Below are 16741 nucleotides of genomic sequence, written 5' to 3'. Positions count from 1 at the left end.
TCATCATATGATTCTTAGCTATCCCATTCATAAAATGGGAGAATTAGATTTTTTTTCCAAGGGAAATGGGAAATACAGTTTTTACATGAAATATCCCAATTTGGGAATGTTGGAAATAAAAATGTGTAAAGCACCTTTTTTTTTTAAGCTGTTTTTTAAATGTAAAAACATCCTGAGGGGCAAATAAGATACTTCCGTGGTCTGGATTTGGACTGTGAGCTACCGATTTTCCACTCAGGCTACTGGATTGTCAGGGATAGTTTACTTCCCAGAACTATTAGCCCCATCTTTGTAAAATGGACCCACCTTTGTGCATAGGAAAAGAAATCAACAAATACAGATACAGAGAACAGAGGGGAAAGGAGTTGGCGGAGGAGGATGAGGGTAAAGGTGGTCAAATGCATGGTGTCCAAAGATAACTAGACTTTGGGTCGTGATATTTTATCCCAATACATTTATTTTTTGAACATTTTATTTATTTTTAGATATTTTAAATCACAAAGTTTAAATTATAGTCGATAAAAACATTGCTATCCGTTGTTGATTTTGCGAAGACACAGCACAGGATTGGGACCAGATCAGAGTCCCCCTTGAATTCTGTGATGTGTTCCTCTAGTCCTCCGACCTACCGTGAAAAGGAGGCAGGGGTGAACTGAGCATCTGTAATGTGCAGCCACTGTGCTGCCGTGAGCCGCGTTGTACAGTAGCATGCTTCAAATTTTGTATCATGACCTCCACTTTCCAGAAAAGGAAATTGAGACTAATGTCGACAGATCAGAGCGATGTTTACTTATTTTTAGAGATAGGGGAAGGGAGGGAGAAAGGGAAAGAAACATCAATCAGCTGTCTCTCGAAGGTTAACAACTGGGGACCCGGCCTTGCAACCCAGATATGTGTCCTGACTAGGAATCGAACCGGCAACCTCCTGGTTCTCAGCCACACCAGCCAGGGCCCAATATATTTAATTAAAAAAAAAACAAAAAACCTTAGGGTGGCCCCAACCAGCGTGGCTCAGTTGATTGAGCGTCATCCAGCAAAAACGGAAGGTCACCAATTCCATTCTGCTCAGAGTACATGCCTGTGTTAGGGCCTGTCCACGGTCCTGATGAGGCATATGCGAGAGGCAACCACACATCTATGTTCTCTCCCTCTCTCTAAAAATAAATAACTAAAATCTTTTTAAAAAAGACGTGAGGTGTGCGAAGCCCTTAGCACAACGCTGGCACATAGCAGGCCCAATACAAGACGGATCAGCGGTATCTTTTTGTGGCTGTTGATTTGGTAAGTATGTATTGAAGGAGCAAGATACCTCAGGGACCAGATGACCGGAAAAGCAACAGCCTTTTAGTAAAGAAGGAAAAAAGACAGCAAAAGAGGAAAGGGAAGAGGTGCGGAGGTAACAGGGTCTGCCTTCCAGGCGGGGCGCCACCTAGAAGCCTAGGCCAGGGCTGGAGTGCACGTGGCCTAGTTTGGGAGGAGCGGACGCGCCGGGCCGCAGACAACACCTCCAAGCTGGCCACGGGAGACAAGCCTTGAAGGTAGTAGATTCCAACTGGACTGCGAGGACCTTGAAAGACAGGGTGGAGCAGCATGGGGTCCTGTACGTTGAGGGGTTGAGGGGTTGAGGGACATAGGAAGGCGCTCAATCTGAGTTTCCCATCCTCCTGGGGCATTTCAGCTCAGACATCTGGGTCCTCTGGGTCCCTCCCCTTAGAGGGCGGGGTTAGGTCTTCTGACCAATGACCAGGCGCTCCCTAGGCTGTCCCGCCCCCAGAACAGGGTCTTACTGAATACTCTTACCGCCCCGAACCCTGGCCTGGGGCTGCGCCGCGGCCAGCGAGGAATTTGCGGTGAGTGCTCCGTCTCCTAGGTCTCCACCCCGATCCAGCCTCCAGCTGGTACCCTAGAGCTCTAGGCCGCTGACCGAGGGGCCAGGAGAGTGACTGAGCACAGGGAGGATGGCGACTTGCTGAGATTGGAGGTTTGAACTGCTCAGGGTCTTAAATGCTGGAATAAGTAGGGTGAAGGAGTGTCCTCAGAGCTGGTCCCGGGGAAATGCTGATGCCTAGGGCTGAGCTGGGGTGAGATGGGAGAGGGTCTGACCCAGAGACCAGGATCGGGCTAGAGAAACCGGGGCTGCACTGCCTCCAGGGCCAGGGCCACAATGTGGGAGGGTCCTGAGCTTCTGACTCAGCTGCCCTCCCCAGGACACCGAGATGCCTAGCGAACAACAGACGGAGGAGGAGGAAGAAGAGATGCAAGAGGAGATGGTGCTGCTGGTGAAGAGTGAGGAGGATGAGGGTGAGGAGAAGTATGAGGTGGTGAAACTCAAGATCCCCGTGGACAACAAGGAGGTACGTGTCCCACACTCTGGGGCCCCGTTTCCCCTAACCTGGTTCGGTCCCAGTCTCCATGCTACGGAAGCCAGGATTCTATTCCCACTTTTCCATGAATCTCAGGTTTAGGATCTGAGGGTTGGCAACCCATCCCTGTGCTGACCATGCGGATGTCAAACATGTCACACCTACAGTGCCAAGCTCTGTGCTGGATGATGGGAGTAAATGTGGTCTTTGGTTCCCCGTGGAGCCCGCTGTGTAGCAGGATAGACTGCTAAGTAACCACGCAGCTACAATTCTGTGTGATGAGTGCAGGCACCAGCGTGGATGCTGGGAGCTTAATGCCGACTTGAGTGGGGGCAGGGCCAGGTTAGGTAACAGTGACTTCTGACTCTTAGTAGCTGTTTACTATTCTTCAGACACTATTTTAAGCATTTTATTTCAATAACATAGGTAGTATTTGTTCCATTTTACAAGTGAGAAAACTGAGGCCCAGGATACTGGACAATTTGGTGACTGGCCCAAGGTCTCAAAGTTAATAAAGAGATGGCTTATGTGAGACCAGGGAGAGTGAGGGGTGAAGTGGGTGCCTACTCCAAACAAAAGAAACAGGACTTTCAGTGGCTCAGAGGGAGTGAGTGAGGAGATGATGGGAGAGTGCAGGTAGTTCAGCCATGCTGTAGCATGGATGAGTTTAGGGTGTTCGCCGATCAGGTAGGATATTTGGGTTTTATCCTGAGGGTGATGAAGGTTTAAATAGTGGGTTTTTAAAAACATTAAAAGAGAGGTGTTTTAATATCAGAATGAGTTAGATTTCCCCATTCAAGATCCTAACTGCCACCCTTGCCAATGTGGCTCAGTTGGTTGGAGTGTCGTCCATTGGACCAAAGGTTGTGGATTTGATTCCTGGCCATGGCACATACCCAGGTTGCCAGGTTCCATCCCTGGTGTGGACACATGCAAGAAGGCAGCGATCCATGTTTCTCTCTCTCTCTTCCTCTCCCTTACACTCTCTAAAAGCAGTGGGAAAAAATATTCCCCGGTGAAAAAAATAAAGGAGACCCGAACTCCCACTCACAGCCAGTACAACTCTGCTTATAGCTGGGGAACTCCAGCTGAGCCAGGTGTTTTGGGACCAGGCTCTTACTTCTTCCTGCACAGGAGCCAGATCTCTAAGACAGAAAGTTCTTCTGCCCCCTAGTGGGCCTGATGGACACAAGGCAGAGGTTGCTTGTAGCTTTGGCTTCTGCCAGTAAAACAGAACTACTTAATTCTGGTTTTCTTAGGCCTCATTGGCCCATCATTCTAGCTTAGTCTGACTTTTCTGATCCTGTGGATCTCCTGATCTCCCCCTTCCTCTTGTAAGAACTCGGACACCAGCCTTGACCCGTGCGGCTTGGTTGGGCCACACCCAACCAAGTTTAGTTTCTCAGTCCTTCTGAGAAACTACAGGTCAAGAGATCAAATACTGGTGAGGGCAACTCCTGGGTTGTGGATTCGGTTCCCTGGGTGGAGACAACCAATCGATGTTTCTTTCCATCTCTTTCCCCCTCCATCTCCCTCACTGTAAATCAATCAATGAGTCAATCAATCTTAAAAACTAAGAAAAACCTCAGACTCCAGAGCTTAGGGTGGACTTCCATCTTCATTACTTATCAGCTGTATGACCTTGGGCAAGATTCTTAACCTCTTTTTGCCTCACTTTCCTCGTTTATAAGAGCAAAACCATAACAGTTCATACTTCTTCGATTCGTGAGGATTAAATGAGTTAATACACATAGAGTTAGAACTGAGTGTAGCATAATAAACACTGTAAATATTTGCTGCTATTATCCATTCATCTCACAAAAGTTTAGGACTTGGGTCTAGGTCATCCTTCTGCTGGTTTTTCAACTCCTTTTTACCAAAGGCCTTTTAGGCTGAATCCTGGGGCTGGGGGTGAAAAGGGAAACCAACACAGAGGCCCAGACAGGATCGAGGGCAACCAACTCAAGGCACTGGGGCAGGCTTTACAGAGAAAGCTTAGTGCAGATTCCTCAAACAGAGGCAGAAGGAGGGGCATCCCGGGAGGAGGAAACAACTAAAGCAAAGGCTCAGAGGAGATGGGGCCCGAGAGTTAAAGGCATTGAAAGCCAGCATAGGAACTAACACGTTGTGTGAGATTGTGCCGTGTTATCTGAAGCCTCAAATCAGAAGAAAGACTTAGATTTTCTATTTAGAAGATGTATTGTCTGTTGTGGGAAGAACAGGTCATATAAGGCCGGTAGGCTGCCCTAAGGTAGTGACAGCAGTGGAGGCAAGACAGAAAGCAGGGGATATTTGGGCACCTTGACTGGACTGGCTGGAGCTAAGGATGGGAAGGTGGAGGGTCATGCGCTGTAAGTGGGGACACACTGTACATGGTACAGGGAGCAGTTAAAAGCATTGGTTCAAATTCTGACTACACCGTTGATCAGCTTTGCCTGTGCTTTCTCGTCTGTAAAATGAGATGATGAAAGTCAGATGTTTGAAAGCCAGTCTAAGTATCATCTGGGTGACTGTATTTGGAGGAAGAGGGTGGAAATGAGCAATGCTCACACACACCCCATAAACATTTAGCACTGCACTGTGCCCACAAGATAACTCAACTCGTGGTGTGGTCTCCCTGAATCCCAAAACATATGTGCATGACCCATGGACATGGACTGCCAGAGGGAGTGAGGTGGGGGGAGGGGAGCAAAGGGTGGGAAATTGGAACTGTAAACTGAATCCCAGTTTCTATGAAAATGGCGATCTTGAAAGCCTCTTCCAGTGCTGACATCCTATAACTCTTAGCTGTCACCCAGTCCTAAGGCCAGTCACTGTCCGGGACAGGCCTTAATTATGGTCCACGCAGGGGCTGAAGCATTCTCTCACTGCCTATCAAAAGCCAGTCTCTTTACTGAATACAGAGATTTCCTTAAAGGGCTCTCTGCCCATCCAATCCTCTCTTTCTGTCCCCACTCTCCCTCTCCTTAAACCTGTGGTTTTCTGTTCCCCTCAGGATAAAGTCCTGGCTCCTAAGCCTGGCATTCAAAATCTACACCATGGGACTCATGTACTGGCTTCATCACCCAACCCCCTTCCCTTGCCCCAGCTTCAAACGGCTGGAGAACTGTGGCTGAGCAGGGTTTCTGGGCCCAGGCTCAGACTTCGCACATGAGGTCTTTCAGCCTGTAAACCCCTCTTCACCTTTCCACCTGCTTCCTCCAGGAGTTTCTCCGCTCTCTTCTAGATAGTATCTTAATGTTAACGTGCTTAGAAATCACCTGGGAATCTCGTCAGAGTGAAGATTTTGACTCATCAGGCCTGGGGTGGGACATGAGATTCTAACAAGTGCCCAGTGATGCCAATAGGGCTGGTCTGTGGACCACACTTCCCGGAGCAAGGGGATGGAGGACAGGCGCCACGTTTTATACTTGGTGCTAAAAAGAAGCGGTGTTCTGAAAACGTCCAGCGGAGAGAGGTAAGGTGCACAGGTGACCTCTAACTTGTGAGACAGAATTGCATCATGGCTAAGAGAACAGCTGTTCTGACAGTGATGGACTTCCAGTTCAGACCCTGCTTCTGCCGTTGATTAGCTATAGGGCCGTGGGTGAGGGCTGCTTTACTTTTGAGCCTATTTCCTTATTTATAAAGTGGAGCTAATGATACCTAACCCAAAGGGTTGTGAGAGTTTAAAATGGAACGTGGGTGAAAAGCACTAGCATAGTCCCTGGCACATAGACTGCTCAATAAATGGTAGTTGTAATTGTTATTTTAAAGATTTTTAGTTATTTACTTGTAGAGAAGGGAAGGGAGGAAGAAGGAGAGGGAGAGAAACATCAGTGTGTGGTTGCCTCTCACATGGCCCCCATTGGGGACCTGGCCCACAACCCAGGCCTGTGCCCTGACTGGGAATCAAACTGGTAAGCCCTGGGTTTGCAGTCCGCACTCAATCCACTGAGCTACAGCAGCCAGGGCTGGTACCCTCTTGTTATAGTGCAGATACCTGTTATTCTCATTTTAAATCTAATAGTTGTAGAATTTAAGACATGTGAGGTCCTTTAATGACCACCTAGTCTGGTATTTGCCAGTCACCATGTAAATCACTCACCTGCTGGCCTCATTTACTTAATGCTTTTCTTCAGATAGATTCTCATTGTTTTCATTAAATCCACCTTCATACACACCATATTACTGATGGAATGGTAGGTTTCATGTGATCTATTGTGTTTCTAATATCTGTGAAAATGAGTACATAATGATTGTAATGAGATAAAAGTGTGCCTACAGAAGACTTAGAATCCTCTTGCATCCTGTGATGTGTGTATACCTCAGGTTCGGTCATTTTGATCTCACCTAGCCTCCCTCACCTTCCTTGGTTCATTGAGGCCTGGGAAGCTAGTGACTTGCCTGGGGTCTTAATGAGCTAGTCTCAGCCCCTCTTACCTTGATTTTCCCTGGGACACCCAAGGCCCCTCCTCTTGGAGCTGCAGATACCAAGAATGCTTGTGTGGAGAAGTTCTGCCTAAATCAGTGAACCCGGCATAAGGAAGCCCTCAGATTGGTCAAAGCCATCTTAAAGAAGGGTGCCAAAGAAAAAGGAGTCAGAAGAAACACAGATATAATAGGGAAAGTTCTCTCTGCAAGGGCTGAGGTGTTGAAATAAAACCAATAGGTGTCAAAACCCAGGCAAGACAGGAAAGTGTGACCTTGAATTCAGACTGTGCCAAATCTGCTATGGAGAGTTTCTCAATTTAAAGTATCAACTTGTGTTTTTACTTGAATCCCTCTTGGAGAGAAGCAGGGACTTGGCGTCTGTCTTCTGTCACATCTTGGCTGTTCAAGTGCAGGGAAGTGCAATGTAGCCCTACTACATGTTAAGGGTCCTGACCCTCACTGGCTACAGGAATTTAATCTCCTTCCATCTCAGTTTTCTTCCTTCCTTCCTTCCTTCCTTCCTTCCTTCCTTCCTTCCTTCCTTCCTTCCTTTCCACGGTTTTATTTATATATTCTTAGAGGGGAAGGCAGAGAGAAAGAGAGGCAGAGAAACATCGATGTGTGAGAGAAACACCCATCAGCTCCCTCTTGCACATGCTGCTCACAGGGACCAGGCTGGCAACCCTGGCATGTGCCCTGACTGGGAATTGAACCAGCAACTTTTTGCTTTGAGGCATGATGCCCAACCAACTGAACTACACCAGTCAGGGCACACCTCAGTTTTCTCAATTATCAAAGATAACACTCGACTCAAGGGGGTGATGGGAAGATTTAATACAATGTACATAAAATAGGATTGTTGAAGCTTTACACTAATGTTGGGATCACTGTTACCACTCTACGTATGGTTTAAAGTAGAGTTCCCTTTACTGGTCACTAATCTCCCAAACTGCCTTGTGTTCTAATTTGAGTTGGTTGCCAAAAAGTGACTGCCTTTTATGCAGGTTTCAAGACCTTGAATTTGCCCTCATTGCAATAAGAAAAATAATGTGCTAACTGCTCCTGAACTGTCACTTGGCCTCTGTTAACCTGCTTCCTTATCTATAAAATAATGTTATGCCCTGGCTGGTATGGCTCAGTGGATTGCATGCTGCCCTGCGAACTAAAGGGTTGCCCGTTCAATTCCCAATTAAGGCACATGCCTGGGTTGCGGGCGAGACCCCTATAGGAGGTGCTAGAGAGGTAACCACACATTGATATTTCTCTTTCTCCTTCCCTTCTCCTCTCTCTAAAAATAAGTAAGATCTTTAAAAAATAAAATAAAATAGTATTGTGATAACTACTCTGGGAAGAAGTTGATGTTGTCTTGTCCTTCATATGTGCTGAGTATTTATTCATTCATGAATTAATAATGTACATAATTGCTTGGCCAATACAAGATACTCAGCATGACTTTTGCAGGGATTAGCCTTCTCTCTTCTAAGGAGGGAGCAATATGCCCTCAATATTCATGTTCTTTCTACTGTTAACACAAACTACTAACATCATACAACATTAATACATTTTCCCTTCACTTGCCTTTAACAGAAGAGTTCTATCTTTTTCTGACTTTATCTCTAGAAGTCCAGACTTCATAAACCTGGCTCATTTTCAATTTAGGCCTCAGAATTGTATTTGGGTTTTACCCTTGCCTTCTTCACAGCTTAAAAAATGGTAGGTGCTGGATCTTCAAAAGTTATTAAAAGGCATGGATTTTCTCCTGGCCTGGCTCCTAAGAAACCATCCTGCTCCTACTCTTACTGCCCCAGGTTCTCTCAGCCCATTCCCTGAGTAATCTTATTCAGTTTCAAAGCTTTAAAAACCATATATGGGCTGATGGCTTCCCAATTAACATGTCTGGTCTAGGACTATCTCCTGAGTTCCAGATGTGTCAAGAATTGCAGATGTGATCTGAAGCAGGTCTCACCTGTCAACTTGTTCTTCCCCAGCCATCCTGCTAGTTGCCAAATTCAAATCCTTGGAGTAATTCTGACTCCTTTTTCTTTATGTGTCATGTCTAATCTATTTATCAAGTCTCTTTTCTCAAATGGCAAAAATGTATTCAGAAGCAGACCACTTCTCATCACCTTCACTTCTCACCTGTCACCTGGACCTGAGTCACTGTATTCTCTTGCCAGACACTGCAGTCCAGTAGCCTCCTGCCTCTGCCCTCTTGTCTTCTGCAACCCCAGCAACTTGATGGAGGCTTTTGAAATGAGTCTGATCTGGTCATGTCCCTACTCAAAACCTTCTAACATCTCCTCTAATGGTTCTGCATCTCATTCATATCGCAAGGGCTTAAGCTAAGAGATCCCCTCCAGGAGTACCCCATGGGTTACTCTCCCCCTCATGCATTCTGCCCTAGGCACTTTCTCTTGCTCTTCCTGGAACTTGCAAAACTCCTACCTCAGGGTCTGGCTGTTCCCTCTCTAGCCTGCTTTCTCACCTCCTTTACATCTTTGCTCATGTTACACCAGTAGTTTCTTAATCCCATTAAATTTGTAGCATCCCGGTAACACCAGCACTCCTTATCCATTCTTTCCAAAAGCAGGAATTAAAAAAATTTAATACTGAATCCCCAGTGCCTAGAAGAGTCTGGCACATTGTATGCCCTTAATAAGTGTTTGTTGCATTCATAAAGAATAGCCAGAATGACGCCGAACATTGTGACATGTGCGTTAATGCAGTATGTAATTTAATGCGTACTGCCATTCTGAGGCCGGCTCCCTTGCTTTCCTGTTTTACATATGGCAAACTCAATGATTACAGCTTCCAGACACCTAGGTCCCTGGCTCTCAGGCCTCACCTGTTCCCTCTCTCCCCGTAGGTCCCAAGTGAGGCGCCAGCGCCATCTGCCGATCCCGCACGCCCGCACGCGTGCCCAGACTGCGGCCGGGCATTTGCTCGCCGCTCCACGCTAGCGAAGCATTCGCGCACACATACGGGCGAGCGACCCTTCGCATGCACTGAGTGTGGCCGGGGATTCTCGCAGAAGTCGGCGCTGACCAAACACGGCCGCACGCATACCGGCGAGCGGCCCTACGAGTGCCCCGAGTGCGACAAGCGCTTCTCGGCTGCCTCCAATCTGCAGCAGCACCGAAGGCGCCACACTGGCGAGAAGCCTTATTTATGCACTCACTGTGGTCGCCGCTTCGCGCAGAGCTCCAACTACGCACAGCACCTACGCGTGCACACGGGCGAGAAGCCCTATGCCTGCCCAGACTGTGGACGCGCCTTTGGCGGCAGTTCGTGCCTGGCGCGCCACCGACGCACACACACAGGCGAGCGGCCTTACGCATGCGCTGACTGCGGTACGCGCTTTGCGCAGAGCTCGGCGCTGGCCAAGCACCGGCGTGTGCACACTGGAGAGAAGCCGCACCGTTGTGCGGTGTGTGGCCGCCGTTTTGGGCACCGCTCCAACCTGGCGGAGCATGCCCGCACACACACGGGCGAGCGGCCCTACCCGTGTGGCGAGTGTGGCCAGCGATTTCGCCTCAGTTCACACTTCATCCGCCACCGTCGTGCGCACATGCGGCGCCGTCTCTACATCTGCGCTGGCTGTGGGCGAGACTTCAAGCTACCCTCTGGAGCTACAGCCAGCACTGCCACGGAGCACTGCCCAGAGTGCAAAAGTAGCTGATCTCTTTATCTGGTTGCTGCGGGGTGCTAGTGTCCAGTACACCAGTGTTCCTGAACCAACTCTATGGGTGCAACCCTTACAGGCTCAATTAATGTGACGGTCTCCCCACCACCCTGGTCTGGGAGAGGGTGGAATGGAAGGCCTGGCTTTCCAGTACTGGGAGACATGCGGATCCCTGCAAACCATGCTCACATCCCCTTAAAAGTCCTCAGCCCATGCTAGTAAATGAAGTATATCCTCACCTGGCCCTGGCCTGTGATTGAGGTGGTTCGGGGGGAGGTGGGGTGGGGAGAAACCAAATTGCTGTCTTCCCCAGGCTAGGCAACTTAGAACCTAGCAGGGATATAAATCCAAAAGCATGCCTGGAACTGGTTTTGTGTGTGTGGAGTCATATCTGGAAGGGTCCATAAATATAGCACACTTGTGACCAAACAGGCCCTACATTCCACAGGGCTTTGGTGGACTGCCATTAACTTCAAGGAGCTCAGTGCGTAATAAAGAGACAATAATACTTTATAGCACTGTTCAGAGCTTTAAGTGCTTCATTATTATTAACTCAGCTCGTCTTCAGGCTCAACATCCCAAAGTTCAGCAAGTCTTATTGCCATTCCTTCAGATGAGTATCTGAGAGCCAGTGAAGGATAGATAGGGACAAGTAAATAGGTATCTGCAGTCTGTTGTCTCTGGAGTTTACGTGAGGAAAGTTTGTTGGTTAGGTCTTTAATGCGGTCCCCAACTTGAGAAGTTCTTTTCAGAGGTGATCATTTTAGGTGGTCAGTGGTCTTGAGGGTAAGAAACAGATGGGGATAGGGAACTGCACAGAGAGCCCTAGAAAATGCTTACCAGACTTAACAGCTTGTAGACCTTTACTGGTGGAAGGTAGGGACAAAAAGCAAGATTAGTGGGCAATAGACCACTGGGGATCTTAGAAGCCAGATGAAATGAGAGGGGAGATGAAGTGGACATACTAAGAAGCTACAATTTTGGGGATGAGGAGGATGGGGCTGACCTCATTTCTTAGCTTAGATGTTGACAGGTAGTGTCACTGGGATGGTCCAAGATGAGTAAGACAGAAATGGCAACAACTGTTTTATACCCAGTCCTGACATACTGAAGGTGAGGTAAATGTGAAGGGGTCAGGGAGATGACTGGAAATAAGTTTCAGATATCAGGTCTGGAGTGCATGACACCTCATTCAGAAGAGGGCAGCTAGGGAAAATCTGAACAGCCACAGGTAGAAAGATACCCAGAACAGTCACCTTTGGAAAATCAAGGGGAAAGTTTCACAGAAAACAGCATAGTCAGATTCTGCTCTGGTGCCTGCTGTTTGTAGGTTTGCATTAAGTGGGGAGCTGTTTCAGTGGAAGGGTAGGGATAAAAGCCAGCCTTGAATGTGTTAGGGTATCAATGGGAGAATAAGGAAGCAAAGTGGCTGGATGTAGACAATCCTTTTCAAGAGGCTTGGCTGTGAAGCCGGGGTAATTTTATTGGTTTTGTCTTGGGGAGGAGACTCAGTTTTTGTGCTGGTGGGAAGGCTAATGGAAAGGAAGAGAAGCTTCCTTTGATTGTATGGGGGGCACAGGAGATAACTGACCAAGGGGAGGGAATGAAAGGATAAGGCTCCTGCTCTCACTGGTAGGGAGAAGCAGGGTGGATTTGGGAACAGAAAGCTCAAGCAGTGCCAATCTGGATAGTTTTAGCTGCTAAGTAAGAGTCACTGGTTGAGAGGGATAAGGTCACTAGAGGAATGAGGCCATTAAAAGGGATGACTCCTCTCAATGATGGGGAAATAGGCCCATAAGGGCAGCAAGAGTAATTTAAAGGTCTTTTTCCCAGCATTACCCCACCCTATGAGGCAGGCAGGGGATGGGAGTCTGAAAAAGGAAGTGCTGTGCCTGAGGCCACACAACAGATAAATTACACACAGCTAACACTATCTTTAGGCGTAGATGTGGGATGGGAAACTGGCGATGGGAGGGCAAGAGGCCCAAGCCCAAGAGCAGTGGAAGCCCTGTTCTGTCCCACATCCGAGACTGACCCTGATTTGTGCTGGGTCCTGAGCCTCAATCCTGGGCCCAGGCCTACCTTGACTGGTGACGTTTCCTGCTGTGGGATCCCAGTGTTTTGAGTTGAAAGACACATAACTGCAAACTACCTAAGTACCTAGTATGTGCCAGGCACTGTCCTAAGTACTCTACCTACAATAACCGACTTAAACTTTACTGCCCTATCAGGGAAATACTATTATTTTCACTTGAGGTGAAGAAACTGATGAACATCATCCGCTGGTAAGTATCAAATACAATGTTTTTGAACCCTGATGTGCTGGCTCCAAAATCTGGGCTTTTACCACCAAGTACAGCCTCTAATCTTCTGTTAGAGGCTCCAAAGGGGAAACAAACTTGCAGGAGAGCCCACAGGGAACCTGCTAGAAATGAGATCTCTGCGTGGCAGGTGGGAGATGCAGCAGAGAAACGTGGGAGCTCAGATCAGAGCAGCCCTGCTGCCCCTCTGTAGTACCTGCTGAGACAGACCCTCCCCAACCCAGGAAGGATCCAGAAGTTGCTGGACAAAACTTTACTGAGAGAGAAGAGTGGCAAGAGGCTGTCTTCCAGAGGTTCTTGAGCCTCAAACCTCAGACATCGGGATGCCAGGCTGATGAGCTGTAAGGAAAGGGCCAGAATGAGGTTCCATGGCCAGGCCACCATCTGTTCCTCAGATGCCATGCTGAGTTGCAGACCGTGGGTCCATGGTTCTAGGCTGAGTTCTGGCGTGTGGATTGACAGGCAAGGTCTATAGTCCCCACAGTCTGGTCTTCAGAGGTGGCCCCGTGTGGCAAGTCCGTGTATTTGCGGGAGGAGCCACGGGACAGATGTGCCGGGTAGCGTCGCCGGTTGGTGTCCATCTTGGAGAGCACCGCTTGGGGCAGGTCCACATGGCAGCGGGCTGCTAATGCTACCAGGTAGATGAGGACATCGCTAAGCTCCTCCTGAAGGGCTGCCCGTTCCTTGGGGGGCCAGGATTGGGGGCCAGGCTCCTCATCAGGCTTCCACTGACTGGGGGTGGAACACAGACAGGCACAGACATGCGGGTGCTAACTTGGACAATGGGCTTCCCCTCTCAGGGCACCCCAGTCCTTGCAGCACTGAACTCCCACCTCCTACAAATCTTCAAGGGCAGCTCAACCTGTCTGGGCCCTGGGTGGAGCCAGGCCGGGAAAGAGACACCAGCATATGATTCACCCAGACCTCTGTGTCCTCACCTAAGCCAAACCAGAGTTGGCAAGAGACCATTTTACTCGTCAAGACCCGGTTCTACTCCTCATCAGGTCTAGAAACTGCTACCCCAGACTAAATCTCAGACCTGGACCACTGGGGAAGCCTGCTAACTCATCTTCTACTCTTGCCCAGTATCAGCTTTTAAAAGCACAAATTACATTTTGTCCTTCCTCTGCTGAATCTCCCCTAGCTGGGCTTGGAATAAAATCTAAACTCCTGACCATGCACGCCCTCCAGGTCCTGCATGAGCTGACTCCCTGCCTCTTCCAATGTCATGATTCACTACTTTCCCCAACTCCCCACCTACAAGTCACTATGACTTTTTCTGTCTTGCAAACAGGTCAAAACTGTCACAGGCCTTTGTGCTTCTTTGTCTTCAATGATCTTCCCCTGCTCCCCCCCAGAGCTTCCCCATGGCTGGCTCCTTCCTGTTGTCTTTCAGGTCTCCGCTCACATTTCTCCTCCTTAGAAAAGCTGTCTTCCTGTTTCCTTCCTTCCCACAACCTTGGGTTATTCTCCTTATAGAACTTATCACAGTTTCCGATATTTTAACATCAGTTTGCTTATCTGTTGTCCATCTTATTGCACTGTCAAGATGGGAATGATGTGTATCCCTTGGAAAGCCACATCTCTTCACCTTAGAAGATGAGTACACAGATGGTGCTCGTAAATCTGTATGAATGAATGGCCTGCCCTCACACACATCTCTGTGCCCTCATTTCTCCATCCCCACAGTGACTTCACTGGCTGAGACCTCACCATCTCTCCTATGTTCTACACTAGCCCCCTCACTGGTCTCACCCCACCCTAATTCTCCTGTCTTTCTTTCTTTCTTTTTATTTTAAGACTTTATTTATTGATTCAGAGAGAGGGGAAAGGAAGGAAAGAGAGAAAGAAACATCAACTTGTGGTTGCCTCTCACGTGACCCCTACTGTGGACTTGTCCCGCAATCTAGGTGTGTGCCCCAAATGGGAATGAACTGGGGACCCTTTGGTTCGCAGCCTGTGCTCAATCCACTGAGCTACAGTGGCCAGGGCCCTAATTCTGCCTAAAAAAATTTTTTTGTTATCCTCACTTAAGGATATGTTCATTGATGCAGAAAGAGATGGAGGGAGAGAGAGAAAGAAAAACATCAATCCGTTACTTCCTGTACATGCCCTGACAGGGAATTGAAGTGTTGGTTCACAGGAGCACACTCCAACCAACTGAGTAACCCCCCCTGAGCTTTCCCAGCCCTAATTCTTCTGGGGACCCAATGCACCCGACAGGTACAGTACTCTTTCTACCATTCAAATCGGTTCATGTCTTCTGTCCACTCCAGCAATTCTTACCCCAATTTTATAATTACCAGTTCTATTCCATCCCACTCCTCCAGAACCCTATCAAATATTCAGTTCATACTTACTGAATGTCTATTGTGTGCCAGGCACTAGACACCCATACAAACTCCCTTTCATCTCCTGCGCTGCGGTCCAATTGCTAACTGGTCTGTGGCCCATGTGTTGGGGTCCCCTGTTCTATAGAACACCTTCCATTCCACCCTAAAGGCATAGGGTGACAGAAGGTTGCCACCCACGCCTTCTTAGAGCTGAATGTGCCTCCCTGTTTTCTCTCCCAGTAAACTGGGTGCCCCTAGAGAGCAGGAACTCATCTCTGTATCACCAGCAGGAAGATCACATCCTTGCAGAGAGAAGGGGAAATTGGAAATATGCATATTTGGTGACCAAATAAATGTCCCCACCCCCACAACATAAAGACTCTTCCATGAAGCCTTTTATTTACTCACAAGAGCTCTGCCAACTCCCCGACTTCCCCCACCAAGGCCAGGAGGAGGTTCCGAGGCTTGTGGAACTGGTCCCAGTCTCTTTCAGCAGCAAACTCAGCATGGAGCCGGCGGCTGGTACAGAAAAAAGGGGTGTAAGCCCAGGTCACAGGGTCAGGGGTGGGGGAGGGCATGCAGGGTCCTGGGAGTGTCTCAGTGATACGTAATGGGGACATGGGTTTCCAGCGGGATTCTGAAACTAACACCTTAGATGGCCTTAAACAAGTCATCTCCTTTCTATGGGACTATAAAATAGCCAAACCCCTACACAGACCCTAAACTCCATGGAAACCTAACAATTACCTCTTCTCCACTCCAACTCCTGCTGCTGCTTCTGCAGTTTCCTCCACCAGACACACCCCTATCTCTGCATATCTATATCTTATGGTCTTACAGAAAACATGCAGACCAACCGGCATTGCCCCTAAGAAGCTCTTCCTTGGTTTCCTCCACCAAGAAACAAGGGCCTCTCAGGTCTCGCTGCATTTGCCACGTTCTACTTCCCACTCCTGCGGGACAGAGGCAGAAGGCTGCTCTAACATTCTTCACCCGGGGTCACCATTTACCTTGCCTCGAGTTCTTTTTGCGTATGAGGGTAGAAGGTTCGGCCAAGGTCACACAGCAGAGCTGGAACACCAGAGCTGGGTGACTAACACAGGGGCTAGCTTCCGACCACATGGAGCGACCCTCCCCAATAAAAGGGAGAAAAGGGGCGATTTCACCAACCCAGGCTAAGGAAAGACATCTTACATGTCCTCGAGCGTGGGTTCCGAGCTGAATCTGAAGAGGCTGGCGGCAACGGTGCCCTCTCCTCCGGCGACCCCACGCTCTTCCCCACCACCACTAGCCATGTCGCACACCGCTACAAACTTCACTGCACTGAGGAAACTCGCGCTCAGCTTGGGCCCGCCTCCAGAGGCTCTCACCAATCGCAGACCAGGTAACCCATTGCTTCCGGGGGCGGAGCCGCAGGATGGCAGGAAATCACAGAAGTGATTTCTGTGGAGTTTGCTATGGCCCGCCCCTCACGCGGCCCGGACCAATTGAGCAAGTTTCAAGTGGGCGCTGCTACACCTCTGCCCTCGAATTTTTTCAGACCTGACCTAGCCTCTTAAAGGTGTAGGTACTGCCCCAGTTACCACGGGGGGGGGGGGGGAGACAAAGGGCAGGTGGCGGGAAGAACGC

General features: G+C 48.8%; 2 protein-coding genes across 4 annotated transcripts; one reads left to right on the top strand and one right to left on the bottom strand.

Moving 5' to 3' along the window:
* The first annotated feature begins 1473 nt into the window (after positions 1 to 1473).
* LOC119058937 (zinc finger protein 771) lies at positions 1474 to 11042 on the top strand. 3 transcript variants are annotated; one of them, XM_037158444.2, is made up of 3 exons: positions 1474 to 1538; positions 2208 to 2354; positions 9643 to 11041. In XM_037158444.2, the coding sequence occupies exons 2-3, from the start codon at positions 2217 to 2219 to the stop codon at positions 10453 to 10455; spliced, it is 951 nt and encodes a 316-aa protein (XP_037014339.2). In that variant the 5' UTR covers positions 1474 to 1538; positions 2208 to 2216; the 3' UTR covers positions 10456 to 11041. The 3 variants fall into 3 exon arrangements, with proteins under 3 accessions (XP_037014339.2, XP_037014330.2, XP_037014348.2); XM_037158435.2 differs by lacking the exon at positions 1474 to 1538 and adding an exon at positions 1766 to 1850; XM_037158453.2 differs by lacking the exon at positions 1474 to 1538 and adding an exon at positions 1868 to 1981 and having other exon boundaries at positions 9643 to 11042.
* A 1975-nt stretch (positions 11043 to 13017) lies between these two features.
* LOC119058954 (dCTP pyrophosphatase 1-like) lies at positions 13018 to 16462 on the bottom strand. The gene is made up of 3 exons (XM_053671776.1): positions 16307 to 16462; positions 15521 to 15631; positions 13018 to 13511 (listed from the first exon to the last, which is right to left on the bottom strand). Exons 1-3 carry the CDS (start codon positions 16405 to 16407, stop codon positions 13211 to 13213), a joined length of 513 nt encoding a protein of 170 aa, XP_053527751.1. The 5' UTR covers positions 16408 to 16462; the 3' UTR covers positions 13018 to 13210.
* Between the last annotated feature and the right edge of the window lie 279 nt (positions 16463 to 16741).

This window comes from Artibeus jamaicensis, unplaced genomic scaffold (assembly GCF_021234435.1).
Source record: "Artibeus jamaicensis isolate MK-2021 breed Jamaican fruit bat unplaced genomic scaffold, CSHL_Jam_final contig_700, whole genome shotgun sequence".
Taxonomy (NCBI): Eukaryota; Metazoa; Chordata; class Mammalia; order Chiroptera; family Phyllostomidae; genus Artibeus; species Artibeus jamaicensis.
Note: the sequence above shows the minus strand (reverse complement) of the source record. Positions and strands in the feature narration are given on the sequence as shown.

Bases quoted from the DNA above. Each gene is read 5' to 3' on its own strand.
- LOC119058937 (XM_037158453.2), top strand. From the start codon at position 2,217: ATGCCTAGCGAACAACAGACGGAGGAGGAGGAAGAAGAGATGCAAGAG. The intron at 2,355-9,642 runs GTACGTGTCCCA...CTCTCCCCGTAG, and splicing joins TCCCCGTGGACAACAAGGAG to GTCCCAAGTGAGGCGCCAGC.
- LOC119058954 (XM_053671776.1), bottom strand. From the start codon at position 16,407: ATGGCTAGTGGTGGTGGGGAAGAGCGTGGGGTCGCCGGAGGAGAGGGC. The intron at 15,632-16,306 runs GTAAGATGTCTT...TTTCTGTACCAG, and splicing joins GAACCCACGCTCGAGGACAT to CCGCCGGCTCCATGCTGAGT. The intron at 13,512-15,520 runs GTGAGTAAATAA...TTCCACCCCCAG, and splicing joins GGGGAGTTGGCAGAGCTCTT to TCAGTGGAAGCCTGATGAGG.